The sequence below is a fragment of the Epithele typhae genome, assembly GCF_022376455.1.
Source record: "Epithele typhae strain CBS 203.58 chromosome Unknown BXZ73scaffold_34, whole genome shotgun sequence".
NCBI classification, from domain to species: domain Eukaryota; kingdom Fungi; phylum Basidiomycota; class Agaricomycetes; order Polyporales; family Epitheliaceae; genus Epithele; species Epithele typhae.
This window is the reverse complement of record NW_025954225.1, coordinates 186,704-201,267: the sequence shown is the minus strand read 5'-3', so window position 1 is coordinate 201,267 and position 14,564 is coordinate 186,704. Positions and strand designations below refer to the sequence as shown.

Genomic DNA, 14,564 nt, shown 5'->3' with positions numbered 1-14,564 from the left:
GGCGGCGCGAGGGACGCGCGGAGTGGGGGGGGAGGAGAGAGGGGGAGTGGTGGTGGTTGCTCGCGGCCAGTGGAGGGCGTTGAGAGGGACTTGGGAGGAAGGAGAAGGAGGCGTGCCGGGCAGGAGCCTTACAGGGCTCGTCCAGCGCCCTCGGCGGGTCCGACACTCTCCGCCTGGCTGGCCTGCCCCATCCGGACGCCCATCAGCCCCCGCGCACGCTCCCCAGATCAGATTAGATCTCCGACTCCGCCTCGCACAGCCGCCCGCAAGGCCTCGTGTGGGCCGTGGCTTCCCCATCCACATCCGCGAACCGTGCCCGTCCGCCGCCCGCCCGGGTGCCCCTCCCGCCCCAGACCCTCTCCCGGCGCTCTGCCCTGCCTGCCCCATCCGACAGAGGGCTCCGTGCCACCGCCGGACGGTGCACGCTGCAGGTGCTTACCCGTGCACGGAGCACGCCTCGCGCGAGAACGGAAGACGCGCGGATGCGTGCCCGTCACGCGGCGCGCACCCCGCCGCGCCGCGGCAGCAGTCACGCGCGCTCACGTCTGCGCCTGCCGGTTTCGCGGCCTTCTCGCGCGCAGATTCGAGCGTGTGCGAGACCCTGTATGGGACACTCCCGCGTTCGCTCGGTGCGTGTGTGGAGGTGCACATCATCCCGCGAAGAACGGGCGACGACGCTCCTCCCAGGCTGCCACGCCGTCGCGGGGGGCGGTGTGCATCAGCGCCAACGGGCGCGATAGGGACGCGATGCCGGCCGAGGCGATCGAGGGAGGAGCGGACGCCGCGGGCTTTCCTCCCGCGAGCGTGTGCGGCGATGGATGGATGGCTGGCCAGTGGCACAGGGGCCCCACTGCGATCGGCGTCCGCGGCAAGCGCGTCGCTCGTCAGCGCTTCAGCACGCTTACTCACGCTCCCCTCTGCCTGCGCCCGGGCCCTCTTGCTCCCGCGGCGCTCCCCGGGGGCTCGCACCTGCCCCTTCCAGGCGCCCGCGCGGCCAGGCGCTTCGCCTTCTTTCCCCGGTCTACGCCCGCGTCGCACGCCCTGCGGATGGCGACCGCGAGGGGCCTGCGCCGCCGCCGCGCCCTGCTCCACACACGCGTACGTACGCGCGACCCGCCCGCCACAAGGGCCACCCAAATACAAAAAGCGAACGCGCACCAGAAACCGACGCCATCACGACCGGAGGAAGCGCCACGGCCCCGCGGCCCGCCCATCGCCCGCCAAGGCCCGCCGCGGCCTCCGGCCAGCCTGGCGCCCTGCGCAAACAAGACCGGCGCGGGCGCACCGCAACGCGCGCTCGTCCTTGGCCACCAAATTGCGCCCTGTTCAGTGTTTGCGCCCCCGGTGACTATGCCCGTTCGGTGAACAAGGTCCCCCCCCCACTTCCCACCCTTGTCCGCCCGCGGACCTTCACCAGCCGCCGAATCGCCCCCGGCCAGATCATCCGTCCCCACAAATCCCGACGCGCACGGAGGACGCCTCCCCGTGCCTCGGCCGCCGGCTGAGCGTGTTATTATCTCGAGAGCTTCCGCCTCAGCCCTACGCTCGGCCGAGCCTGAGCCACCTTCGCCCACATGTCCACCCGTTTTTGGCGTGGCAGCGAACGTTTCCAGCCGAGACAGTTCGCGGTTCCTCGGACGACAAAGTTCATCCTGTTCATCGCCCACTCCGAACGCCCATCGAGCGCTCGAAGACTTCTCCGGTGACAATGTCCATCGCCCTCCGTGACACGTTGATCGAAAGCCCATGACCTGCTGTGAAGCGTGGCATGAGGGCGAAAATGCAGTTGACAGCCATTACATAACCGTGGCCCGCACTAGTGTAACTCGCCCGCCCAGCAGGCTCGTCGGAACTTTGCGCCTTGTTCTAACTTTTGTGTGGTGTTGTGCGCACGGGCGCCCGCGCGTGATGCACACATGAGCACTAGGTACCTACCGGCCGGCCGGCCGTTGTGCCCAGCGAGGCCCGAACCTTGTGCCAAGCTCCAACCCCCCTCAGCTCCCCGCGTACACAGTCTAGCCGGTATCGCGGAGCCAAATTCGAAGAGGACGGTAGGTCGCTTACCCGGACGGGTCAGGCGCGAGATCGAAAGGAGGTAGATTGCACGCACAGAACACCAGATGCGGGCGGGACGGGCGACCGACCGTCGGACAGTCACGGGCGCGAGGACTGTGGACATTGGAAAGGGAGGGGAGGGCTGGCGGCGGGCGGGCGGGCGCGATACCAATTGGCGCGTTGCGCAACGTGCAGGCCTCGGGCCTCTGCACGCGGCGCGCAATGTAACTCGACTCGTCGGAGCGCTTCCGCCCGTTCTCCCGCGACCGCGACCGCGCGCCGGGCCTGCAGAACGTGCTGCACGATCGGACGCTCGAGCCGAGCCGCACGCACGCCGCGCGAACCGTGCCTCCGCGGGGGGAGAGTGGGGGGCAGACCGAAACCTTCCGCCTTCACGCCCACCCGCGACCTCGGTGGCTCTCCCGGCGGGGTGGCGTGCATGGCCTTCGGAACCTCCGCCCCGGCCAGGCCGTCCCGCCATCACGTACGCCCGCAAGGTTTCGATCGTGGCTTCGGCTTCTGACCGACCAACTGTATTTTCCGGCACCAGCTGCGCGGGCGGGTGAGACGTGCGAGGCGGCCGTGGAGGGGGCGCACTGCACATGATGCATGATCTCCGGTATGGCGTGCGCGTTGCGCCAGTGCGACCGCTCGAGAGTGGCCGGATCAGCCCACGGGGGCGCAGCACCATGGTCACTGGTGACGACGGTGTGTAGTTTGCAGATAGCTGGAAGGTCCGCGTGGGGCCTGGTCCGTGGGGCCCGCTCGTGACAGACCGACAGACCGACAAACCGACATACAGATAGACAGACAGACAGACAGACAGACAGACCAGTCAGGTCCCTTCTGCGGCCCCAGTGGGAGTGCATCATGGTGTTCGATCGGTGCGGGCTGCGTGCTGCCTTGAAAACGGCGGTGACTCGAGGACATCAAAGGTCACCGCCCCATACGAGCGATACGCGTGGATCAGGCGTGCGGCCGCTGCGAGTTGCCACAAATCACAATCAGCAGAGCATCACGAGAGCTGCGAACAGGACGTACGTCGCACCGGTATTTGGCGGCTCGGCGTCCGGTGCGGGACGCATCTACGTATGAGCAGAGCGAAACAGAACGGGAGGTAGCAGCAGTATCGATATATCATCGTGTATGGATATATGACAGGTGAGGCACTAGACTAGGGATAAGCTAAGTAAGTGGCTCCGTATGATACAGCAGCTTGGACAGCACGACATTCGACTGGGAAAGCGGGGATGAGGGGAGGGGTGAGTATGCAGGCAGGACCGGCGCGGCTATGGGCACGCACGCGGCTATGATATATCGTGAATGGATGCGGAAGCGGGAAAGAGGGGTGGTGAGCGAATGAACGTGAGTGCGTGGTATGAGTGCGAGTTTGAGCGACGTGCGTGCATGAGGGAGGGGTGGGGAGGGGAGGGGAGGGGAGGAAAGAGACATGCATGGCAAAGCGTGAATGCTGCCGGTTACACAGGATGCGAGGTATATGCGATGAGAGAGAGAGAGAACCGTAAGAGATAAAAACGAAGGCGATGAACGACAATGTACCCTGAGGAGCAGATCCAGTACGTATCGTGTACCACGCATGCGATGTACACCTATTAGACCCAAACCGTACCAAGTAACGGCCCCAGCGACGAGGAGAACAACGAGAACGGTGATAACCCAAAAATGAACGTGGGAGAACACGTCTACTGCAGCCAGCCCGCGGCCAGCCTGGGCCCGAGCCCAAGATCCAATACAACACGACGAGACCCAATCACTCCCTCAGACTGTCCGTGTCCAATGGGCGCCGAAGAAGCCAGGGTGTGGCAGACGGCATGTCCGATAATTCCGTAAAAGCAAATAGAAAAGAACGGGTCCTCGTCAGAAGAACTTGCGAAGGTACCCGGCGACCTTTGGAATAAAGGGGATCACAACAGGGAGGAGGGCCAACCAAGCCAGCGCTCCAAAGGTCGCCCCGCACCGTCATTGAGGTTGCGGTTGCGGTTCTTCTTTTTCGTGTCCAGGCAGGGGCGAAGGCAAGGACTCGCTGGGGTCCGCGGAAGTGGGAGCGTGCTCAGCGTTCGCATTCGGCGGATCATCGGGTGCCGTCGGCATTGAGGGAGAGACAGGAAGGGGAGCCTCAGAAGCTTCTTCTCCGGCAGAAGCGTTGGGCGTCGGAACAGTGAGCTCAAACCGGGCTGCAAGATTCAGAAGTTAACCCTAAAGCCCGACAGGGGAGAGCGGGCACACGGGCGACTTACGTGGTGGGCGCCCAGAGGAAGCAGATGATGAGGACTCCCGATCTGCGCTTAAACTAGTACGCGTCGGTGCTGTAGGGGAATGAATGTGAGCGGGAAGTATAAAGAGGGCCGCAGACCAAGAGCACACTCACGCGGACGTGGGGTCTGGCCCTGCCCAGGCGGTTCCGACATCAACTCGGACGAGCCCTCCGACTGCGCCTGTGATTGCGCCGGAAGCTTAGAGTCCGCCTTGCTCAGCGTTATCGCCGCGTCCATCGATGCCCTCCGCGTCTGTGACGACGACCGACTGGTGGCGGGCGACGAGCGTCCTTCAGGGACGTGCAACCTGCTTGCAACGCTCTGCGCCTGCGCGTTCTGTCCGCTCGTGATGCTCCTGACGACCTCGGGACGGATGTCGGCCCACATTTGCAGCGCCTTGATTGAACCCCATTCGATGATCTTGCTGTTCAACCAATGAAGTGATACCGGCTTCGTGAGGAAGTCATTGCAGCCCGCTGCCAGCGCTGCCACGCGATCGCTCTGCAGCGACGACGCGGTGAGCGCGACGATGATAACGGATGACCGGTACGATGGCGTCGTAGCAGACCGTGTCTCGGATGTTGAGGTGTCCGAGGGAGTTTGCTGACCCTCTGACTGCGGTGTTGAAGGGAAGCCTCCCACGCCATTTGACTTTTCCATCCTCCTGATCTCCTTAGTCGCCTGGATGCCGTCCATGACAGGCATCTGGATGTCCATCTGTGGGAACTGAGGTGAGTATTGGAGCGTGGGAGAAGAAGTGGTCCTTACCAGGATGAGATGGAAGCCACCCGACCGCCATTTCTGCACGGCTTCCTCGCCGTTCTTCGCCACGTCGTACTTGATTTTTTTCTTTTTCATAAAGGTGGACAGAATGGTCTGGTTGATGGGATTGTCTGAACACAACGGTGTACGTCAGCAGGCAGCCGCCATCGTGAGCACCAATCCACACACCGTCGACGATGAGCACACTGATCGGAGGAACAATATTGTTCTCCCCAACCCGCGCGCCCTTCTTGGCCGTTGGAACAGACGAGGCGGACGACGTCGCTTCCGTCGACGACCGCTTGGCTGGCTGACGTCTGGGAGCGGGCCCTGAAGCCGGCGAACGACCCTGTGGGGACAAAGGTGGGCTGTGTCGAGGATCCTGACTGATGCGCCGCGTTAGTTTGGGCGGGACCGGAGACAGAGGTGGTTTGTCTGACATTGACGAAGCGGCAAGGTCGGGCTCCTCGGACGTGCTCTCCACCAACGGCGGCGCGCGCGCCTTGCCCTTCGTGGACGAGGGCATTACCGGTGTCCCGACCTCGAATACGACCTCTGTGGGTGTCTTCTCGGCGTGTGGGCTCCTGCGTGCGATCTCAGGCGCAATGAAGGTCAGCGCGCGACGAGTCTCGTCACCGTCCGATGTGCGACGACTGGTGGTCCCGCGAGAGCGTCCTCCCTCTGCGGCAGAGTAAGCTCGCGCTCGCGTGCCTGCGGCGGAGTCCTTACCTTTCGACTTCGGATGGAAGAATATTCCTGCCGGCTGGCCGTCGGGGCTCTGGATGACGAGCCCAGAGGATGGCGAAGTCCCCAGCTTTGTAGCAGCATCGGAAAAGTACTCCATGGTGTCGGGAGCACCCAAAGGTGACGACGGTGCATGATTCACGGAGTCGAGGCCCGTCTCCTTTGGGGACCGCGCGGAACGGTCGGAGCTCGTGCGCATGCTGCCTGTTGACCGCCCACCGGGAGAGCGCTGGTTGTTCGCAGTCGTGAAGAAGGGCGTCATGTTGTGGAAGCTGGGGCTGACGGGCGACGTCGCAATGGGGGCGAAGAACGGGTCGACAACGGGTTTTGTAACGGCAGTGTGAAGGGAGGTCAGAATTCGGCGTGGGCCTGCAGGCTTGGGGATGACGATGACTTCGGGTAACCGTGTCCACGAGTTGCCTGGCGTCATGATGGACTGGATGGCGTCCTTGACGAGCTTGAAGTTCTCTAATGAGGTAAAGTGAACGATCACGACCTGTGGCGTGACCTGGGCAGGCATCGGGGTCATTCCCATCACTCGTGCGACCTGGGGTGAAGATCGTGGTCTGTGGTTCTGAGCGAGCGACGGCCGTTTGCGACTGTGAAGTTGGAGAGGATAAACCTGTTCTGCGCGAATCTTCTGCAGCCGTGCCCGTAGCACGCCCACGTCGTCGTCGATGAGAACGAAAGGTTCGGCGCTAGTCGGGCTCCCTGTCGGCGGCGACACATTCGGGGGTGATGGTTCCGCGCCTCCGCTGTCTCGCGACGTCGTTGACTCCGTCTCAGCAAGCTTCTCGCCCAGTTCCACAAGACTCTCGGCGTCCGGCTCGGTTGACACATGACTAACGTCGAGACCCCAATTTGTGAGGTAACTTGTCAGGTGCCGAGCGAAAGAACCCTTTGAGTGCGCAAACAGGGTGACCTTGCGTCCTCGTAGCGACTCGGCGAACTGCGTGAGCTGTTCAAGGGTAGGTTCATGGGATATGCGCAGCTCGGCAGGATAGCCGAGGTAGGCGGCTTCTTCCGGGGACAAGTTCACCGCAGGATCCACGACGGAGGGGATACCACGATCGAGGGTGGTGGTAAGGACGCAGGTGCGACCCACGAGGGCACCCCGATTCGCGATATCAGGTTCGAGATGGGCATCAACATGTTGCAGGAGACGGCGGAGAATGAGGGTCTTGAACGAGGGCACATTGCGGGACGGCAGTGGAGGCAGTCCGTCGTCCTCAACAGCTGCATCACCTGCACCTTCGCCCACAGGAATAGATGATGGAGGTTCTTGCATGCCAAAGCGGTGCGCGATGTGAAAACTGCAGCGCAGGGGTCCATCCGTGCCGAGAACAGGGGAGCCTGACCTTGACGGCGCGCCAGGGGAAAGTGACCGCTGCGGATTCTTCGCGCTGTCGATGAACAGTCCAATCTCGATGCTGTCGCCCTGTTTCGCGACGCTGATGACTTGACGGAGAATCTACAGTGTGTGCACGCACTGAGCAGCCGCGCACCTGCAACCGAGCAAGGGTACTCACATGGGACAGCGTGTAAGACAATCCGCTCTCGTCGCCCTTGACGGCGACGTGCCGCAAGCCGAGGTCTTCGTGGAAGAGGACGAGGTCGACGCCCGCTTGCGCCGCTACACCGCTCAAGGCATCCCCCACGCTCTGCAACATCTCTCCGACATCAAAGTCCACGTACGTGCTTGAGCCTGAAGCAGCGCGCGCGGACCGCGCGGAGCCGGCAGGGGAATTTGGAGACGGGCCGCCGTCAGAACCAAAGGTCGACATGTTAGCGGACATGAAGTTCAGGTTCTTCATAGAGGTGAACATGGCGGAGATGGAGGGGGTAGGGATGGAGAGCGAGCAGGCGGCGAACTGTTCCTTTGCAGGGTCGAGCACCTGAGGCGGCGAGAGCTGGAGGAGGGTCTGTATGACCATTTGGACAGAGTCGGCAAGCTCGAGGGAAAGTTCCTGGAGGTGGACGGGTTCCTCATAGGGGCCAGCCATGGGGGAGGGTGAGAAGGAACCTGTGGACGAGGGCGCTCGCCTGGGGTTTTGAAACGGGCCGAGCTGGGAGGGGAGGGGCATGGAGAACGCGCGGGAGAGGCGGGGGATGGACGGAGATGGGTTGGCGTGCTCCATCGGGTCGCGGTCGGTGGCGAGGCTGTTGGTGGGAGTGACAAACTCAGAACCGTCGCTTTCTTCCGTGGCCGTATGCGGCGGGCGGCGGGCGGTGTTCGCGGGCTCGTCGTCTGACAAGTCCGTCTCGCCCTCGGAGGAGGAGGAGAGGGTGACGTTAGAGGCGAGCTCGGAGGGATTGGGTATATGCGTTGGGGACTCCGCGGGCCATGCGATCCCAAAGCGCGTAGAAGGGGGCAGCTCCACCACGACGGCGTCAGGGTCGTCGTCGCCTCCCGCCGCGCCCGCCACGATCGCTGGCAGGCGGACCGAGGGGAGCCTGGGGGCCGACATTGCAGATGGCCTCGGCCAGCGGCGGCGGTCCTCAACGTGCGCAGGCGGAATGCAGAAGCAGTCGGCGCGCGCGATCGCGGCTGAGCACGGCGGCGAGGCAGGAGGCGAGGCGGCAGAGGCAAGCAAACAGTAGTGCAAAGTGCGAGAGCAGCGTCGAGCAGAGCGCAGACCGTGTCCTTGGCATTGTTTGGCGGTGTTTGGCCGCGCTGCTTCGACCGCAGGCACTCCGCTTGCCAGAAGTTGTCACTGGCCACTAGCAGCGACCGCTCGTCGAGGCCACCACTTCACTTTTTCGTACGCGCGGGACCCCAACATCCCCGCAGTGCCTCTCCGCCAGGAACCAGCGAGGGGCCGGGCCCAGGTGCGGCCCGCGCCGGTTCAACGTTCTTGCCAGAGTCGGTAACGCAAACGGTCCGGCCATGCAATGCATTGCGATTAGGGTATGCATTTCGAGAAGCTCCGAGACCAAACCTCGCGGATTGCTCGCCGGCACCCTTGAAGATCGAACCCGGCACAGAAGCATTCACATATTCATGCCGCATTGCTCTCGTGTCGACGCCGGAGATTGCGTACCTGCGGTTCCCGCGGGGCAGATGCGCCTCACGTTCGAGACCGACGACACGAGGCTCACGAGGCACAACATCCGCCGCGTGAAGAATAGTGAATCAACCATAAACGAGTTATGCACAGAACCGGACAGCAGTATTACAAGAATCGGAAACTAGTACGTCAACTCGACATCCCCCTCCGCGACCTGGTCCACATCCACGTAGCTCACCTTCCGGCCCGCCTGGGCCCGAGGGTCCTCCTTCGCATTCAGCGGCGGTGGAGGCGGCGGTCCGCCAGCACCTCCCCGACCTCGTCCGCGCTGCGCCCCTTGTCCTGGTTCCGATACTGCAGGCTTCGCAGGCAGCCCCGCAGAGGCCGCGGGCACAGGCAGCAGGTCCGTCGACTGATCGAAACCAGGCGCGACGCCACTGATCCGATCGCTCAATCGACGGCCTACCACGCTCTCGTCTCGACGGGGTGGCAGAGGCATAGGCCCGCCAGCTCCTGCGTAAGGATATGCGTAGGGATCGAAATAGGCCGGCCCGGGAGGAGGGGGATAAGGGGGATACCCGCCGCCGTAAGGGTTGTAGGGAGGTGGACGCTGGTGCTCCACGGGGTACGCTGATGCAGCGAGCCCGTATGCTTGAGGGGGAGGGGGTTGGCTGGAGCCGACCACCTGTGGAGGGTGGCTGAACGGTTGAATGCGGTGAGGGTCGAGTGCGAAGTTGTTGAAGTAGGGGATCTGTCGAGTAGTCGTATCAAAAAAACGGCTCGAGAGGGAGATCAAGTGCACATACATCCTCGAGGCCTTTGACGAGCTCCGAGTGTTTGTTCAAGATGTGCTTCTCGACGAAAGACGTAGCTTTGAAGAGCTTTTGGCAAGTCTTACAGCGGAACTTGCCCTCATCTTCCTGCTTGATGAATTGTTCGCAAGCGCGAGCGAGCTCTCTGCGAAGACGTCAGTAGCGTGTCGCGATCATTACGTCCCAAACATACTCTTCAGGGCTTTTGCCGCCATAGTCGCGTGGATCGACCCCGGCCGGGTCAATCAGCAGAGCAATCTTCGAATCCAGCCACTCAATCCAGCGCTCATCTGTCCGAGTAAGTACGCTGGTCAGTCGCATGTCGGTGGGTCAAAAGACGCGACACGCACCCGCTCGCTTCCAGTCCCTGTTCTCACTCCCCTTGTCCTTAACACTGGTATCCTTATCCTTTGGTACATCTCCGTCCTCAGCAGAAGGCTGGTCTTGGTCAGCCTTCTGGACCTCAGCAGCCTGGAGCTCTTGGAGCATCGACTTCGACAAAGGCTTTCTTACGTGCTTAATACACTTCCGCTGCAATTCCTCCACATGGTCTGTCACTACTGCGCAGTAGTAGCACGTGTTGAACGCTGCTCGAAGGTACGCCAGATACAGATCCAAAGCTATCACCGTCTGCGAAAGGAGAAACATCAGCATATTTGCGCAAAAAGGTGACAAGTCTCGTACCCGCTTAGCTTCCAAAGCCCTCTCGTCACTGGTGTCAACGGCCCCCTGCTCTTGCAGGTCCGCCATGACCTTCTCGATGCGCCTCTCGACCGCTTCACTACCCATCTCCGCGGGCTCAGCTTCGCCATCGGTGGTGTTCAGCTCTCCCATGGCGGTATCGTGGTCACCGTTGACGCTTGCCGGTTCGGGCTTGAACTTCAAGAGCATTTTGTACTCCTCCTCTTGCAAGACAGCGAGTCGCTTGGCATTCTCGAGGTCCTTGGAGAGCCGTTCAGGAAAGCTGGCAGCTTCAGGCGCGGCACGGATACGGGTGACGAAGGGCTTAGTGATGTGTGAGACATGGAGCTTGAAGCCTTCGATCTGGATGGGCATATCAGCGGAGTGACAGAGCGCAAAGTGGCATACACGGACCTTCTTCTCAGACAATTGGCTGAGGACTATCGTCATATCCGCGTCGTCGTTAAACTTGAGCCATCCCGCGCGGTAGTAGCTACGTTTCTGCATTGGGTCACCAAGGGCTAAATGGATAAAACCCGGGATTTTGCTGATCGTCTGTGAATATCATGAGCTCAGTGTCCTCCGCGATGTCATTGGTGCTTACATCTTCCAGCTTCGCGCGACCAATGTCAGGGGGAATGGTACGAATCATGACCTGGTTGCCTTCAGGCGGGACGGCCAGCTCCTCTCCACGGGTGTTGTTGCTCTTGTTCTTCGATGTGTTCCGCGAGGAGTCTTCCCCGGGTGCGTCCTCCTCGACGTCGACGTTGAACTGCATGTCGTCGTCGTTCCCCGCAGCCTGCGCAGCAGGCTTCTCGTCGGCAGTGGCGCCGTCAGCAGCGCCGTTCGCTGCGGAGACGTCGCCATTGCCATTCTCCCTCGACGTGTCTGCTACAGGCTCGCTGAAGTCGGGATCGAACCGACCAGACTCGAGGTCCAAGAGGAACGTGTCCATCCGCCCCTTCCACCCTTGCTTCTTCACCCGCATGCGCATCGCCTGGAACTCAGGTGCCGGGTCGTACTTCTCCGCGAACCATGGCGACTTCCGGTGATGGTCGAACATGCGCTGGAGCTACAAGGCATGTTGGGGCAGAGGCGTGTGGGATGTGATGGTCGGACGCACCTGCTGAGCAGCGAACTCCTTTTTGTACTTCTCCCACCGAGTCTTGATGCCGTTGCGAGGTTTGACGCCGCCACCAGCTTCTTGTTCCGCTAGTTTGTCCGCGTTGTCCTCCTCCATCGCTTGTTGAGGGTAGTAGTACCGGAACCATTCCGCATACTGCCTCAGCGACCCCGGGTAGTCGAATGTATGCGGGTCAGGAGGACCCCGACGCCCCGACGCGTACGGTGGTGGTGGATAGGGAGTGCGGTCGTACCCGTACCCACGAGAATGCGTGTCTTTGGGACGCGTCAGCCATGTGCCACATACATGAGCCTAAGAAGCATACCGTAGTCGTCGTTATACCTGGGCCTCGGCTCGTACCGATCCCGCTCCCAGGGAGACAATGAACGACGGCGCTTGCGACCAACTACCGTGCCACACGCCGGTCTCAGCGGGAAACAAAGAGCACAAAGACGAGGGACGTACCATCTTCTCCAGGAGGAGGGCTACGGCTCCTGCCGCGTCTGGAGTGGTCATACGCGGCTCTGTCCCTCTCGTAGTTCGCCCACGCCCTTTCCCTGTCGTATGCTTCCCAATCATTACGAGGCGGCTCCTGAAAGTTGGGCTCCGAGGGACGTGGAGGGTAGCTGGCCCGGTGGGGCGAGCGGGAGCGGGAGCGGTGAAGAGCAGGAGGAGGAGGAGGAGGATAAGCAGAGCCCCAAGAGGACATGTTTAGTGGATGAGGACTGAGAGAGAGAAAAGAGAAAGCGTTGAGCGAAGACTGGTAAGGAAAGCGAGAAGAGAGAAGGGGCCAGCATGGCGGGAGCACAGACCTCTTGAGATCGCGACACCGACGACAAGCACCGTGTTGTCGCTGCTCGTGGTGGGCTGCTCACTGGTCGCGCTGTCGAACGTCGGGCGTCACCCCGCCACGGCTGCCCTGGGAGTTTCAGACTCCGATTGAATCACTGACCTACAGGTCAACTTCCGTAAGGCGCCAGAACGAGCCGCATCGCCGAACGAAACTTCCCACTCCGCACTACTATCCACCGCAGCTTGTAAAGTACTTGTACTCCTATGTAGGAGTCCTGTCATTCCTGCCTGTTTTCTTCAGGAATCGACATACATGCATGGTTGTCATTTCTCGTCAATGTGAAGCACAGGTGGAAGCTAGAAGATGCTCCCTAACACCGACTCCAGCTGCGCCTCCGAGCCTGGTCGCCGCTCGCCCGACGCCTCCGTCCTCCTGCGCTTTTCCTTCTGCTCCTTCAGCCGCGCCTCTCCGGGTTCCTTCTCCACCTTCGCCTCCTTTCGCCTGTCTGAATGCGCCTCGGCAGCCTCCGGTGCCGCCGAGTCGTCTTCTGCTTTTCGCTTGCGCTTCGCACGTTTGTCGAGGACGCGCGCAAGCTCCACATTCTTGAGGTACTCTCTTTGCTCCTTCCGCGACTGGGAGATCTCCACACGTAGCTGCGCTGCATGCTGCGCTGCCTCGTGGGCTAAAAAGTGAAGTCGGGTGAGGACATAATGCAAGCGAGACTGAGAAAGTTCCTACCGATCCGTTCAGTGAGCATGTTCCACTTGAACCTCGGCAAGTATTTCATCGTCCAAACGTCGTCTCTCCATCTCGAGCCTTTCTTTCCACCGATGGACTGTGCGTTGAGCATATCGGCAACCGACCGTCCGACCCGCTTGTCCTTGAACTCCACCCATCCCTCAGTGTAGTGAGCCTTTTTAGTCGCCGTGTATTTTTTCCGCAGATATGCCCTCTTCGCGTCTACGTGAAGGGGTACCCATATAAGAGACGCTGGCCCGTCACAACGTGCATATACGCACCTTCTTGTTGGAGGTATACCCGGCCCACTTCCCCGTACGCACTCATAAGATGGCGCACCTTGGTCGGGCGCATCCCAGGAGGTATCCGAGAGATGTAGACCACTCCTGCTCTGTCCTGCGCAGCCTTGAATGCAGCGAGGGCCTCCGGGGTAAGCGGCTTCACCGTCTTCTCCTTGGGGCCAGCGAACCCGCGGGGATCCATCCCGTCCTCAAAGCCTTGGTCTTCGCCCTGCCTACTCCCGTCGTCGCCCTCGGCATCCTCTTCATACGACCCGTTTGCGTCTTCGGCATCTTCTCCTTCGTCGGAATGAGATCCTGATGGTCCCGCTCCCGGAGAGTTCTGAAATTCGGGGTCATCGAAGGCAGAAAAGCGTGGGTCGATAAGCGGCATGGTTTTCAGCAGTCGAGAGCAAGGGCGTAGTAGTCAGGCCAAGGCCCTTGAGGTGCAGGAGAAAGAGCCGTAAACGCTCGGACGCCAGCGGTCCGGTACCACTTGCCTCTTCTCCGAATCGCATCTCTCTCGAGACGGGCGTTATCTAGATTCGAACCCCTATCATCTGTGCGGGCAGTGCTAACAAGCGAATGTATCGGCCTGTATCCAACGATTACGATGTGATTCTAAAGCAACGAACGAGGTCAGCCCAAAACTACTCTGAGCGTACAGTATAAGCGAGCTCAGAGCAATTAAATTTTCGGTCGGATAGAATGTAGGCTGTACGAGCACGCCTTTTCAGACCTATGTATGGTGCGTGGAGAAACGCCATCCATCGATAATAACATTCTTGGATGCAACTCGTAGATCTTCAGGGATGCGAATGTGGTTTTCAACTGTACGCACTCAAGGGCTCGACTTACCCATTCTCCATGTCCATGAACGACTCCATCGGTGGTGCGGATCATCCTCGTACAGGACTTGCGTATCGCCCATTTCGCCACGACACACACGTATTCTACGCGTCCTCACATCTGGGAGAAGATTCCTACTCCTCCACGACTAGTTTCGGTCCTGCGTAGAGCTGGTTCACGACTGCGCTCCGTTCCAAGACTGCCAGCTCTTTGGTCTTCTCTGCGTAAAAAGCAGAGAGCTTGGCGGGATCGGTTTCGTTCTACAGAATGGGTGAGCACTTATAACACATGCTGCGACCTCGTCACGCACCTCTATGTCCTTGAACGTGCTCTCCGTCCGACGTGTGAAGTAACTTCTGAAGTTGTACGAGCTGAACGACTGAGATGTGCGAAGCATGGAGGTGTAGAGATTCGTGATAGACTGCTTTGTGGGAGCGGCTGCCAT

The 14,564-nt window shown here is 61.0% G+C and overlaps 4 protein-coding genes across 4 annotated transcripts; all 4 read right to left on the bottom strand.

The window, feature by feature from the left end:
• Positions 1-4,361: 4,361 nt before the first annotated feature.
• BXZ73DRAFT_49083 (uncharacterized protein) lies at positions 4,362-8,305 on the bottom strand (the record flags this gene model as incomplete). Its single annotated transcript, XM_048020185.1, has 4 exons — positions 4,362-5,048; positions 5,100-5,224; positions 5,283-7,308; positions 7,367-8,305. 4 exons carry the CDS (start codon positions 8,303-8,305, stop codon positions 4,362-4,364), a joined length of 3,777 nt encoding a protein of 1,258 aa, XP_047876509.1.
• Positions 8,306-9,026: 721 nt separating this feature from the next.
• Positions 9,027-12,170, bottom strand: BXZ73DRAFT_90826 (uncharacterized protein; the record flags this gene model as incomplete). The annotated part of the gene is made up of 10 exons (XM_048025769.1): positions 9,027-9,596; positions 9,652-9,802; positions 9,851-9,947; positions 10,008-10,287; positions 10,342-10,701; positions 10,753-10,893; positions 10,943-11,410; positions 11,462-11,736; positions 11,787-11,867; positions 11,927-12,170. The coding sequence occupies 10 exons, from the start codon at positions 12,168-12,170 to the stop codon at positions 9,027-9,029; spliced, it is 2,667 nt and encodes an 888-aa protein (XP_047876508.1).
• A 440-nt stretch (positions 12,171-12,610) lies between these two features.
• Positions 12,611-13,475, bottom strand: BXZ73DRAFT_90825 (uncharacterized protein; the record flags this gene model as incomplete). Its single annotated transcript, XM_048025768.1, has 3 exons — positions 12,611-12,936; positions 12,993-13,214; positions 13,274-13,475. 3 exons carry the CDS (start codon positions 13,473-13,475, stop codon positions 12,611-12,613), a joined length of 750 nt encoding a protein of 249 aa, XP_047876507.1.
• A 778-nt stretch (positions 13,476-14,253) lies between these two features.
• Positions 14,254-14,564, bottom strand: BXZ73DRAFT_102731 (uncharacterized protein; the record flags this gene model as incomplete). The annotated part of the gene is made up of 2 exons (XM_048015337.1): positions 14,254-14,379; positions 14,430-14,564. 2 exons carry the CDS (start codon positions 14,562-14,564, stop codon positions 14,254-14,256), a joined length of 261 nt encoding a protein of 86 aa, XP_047876506.1.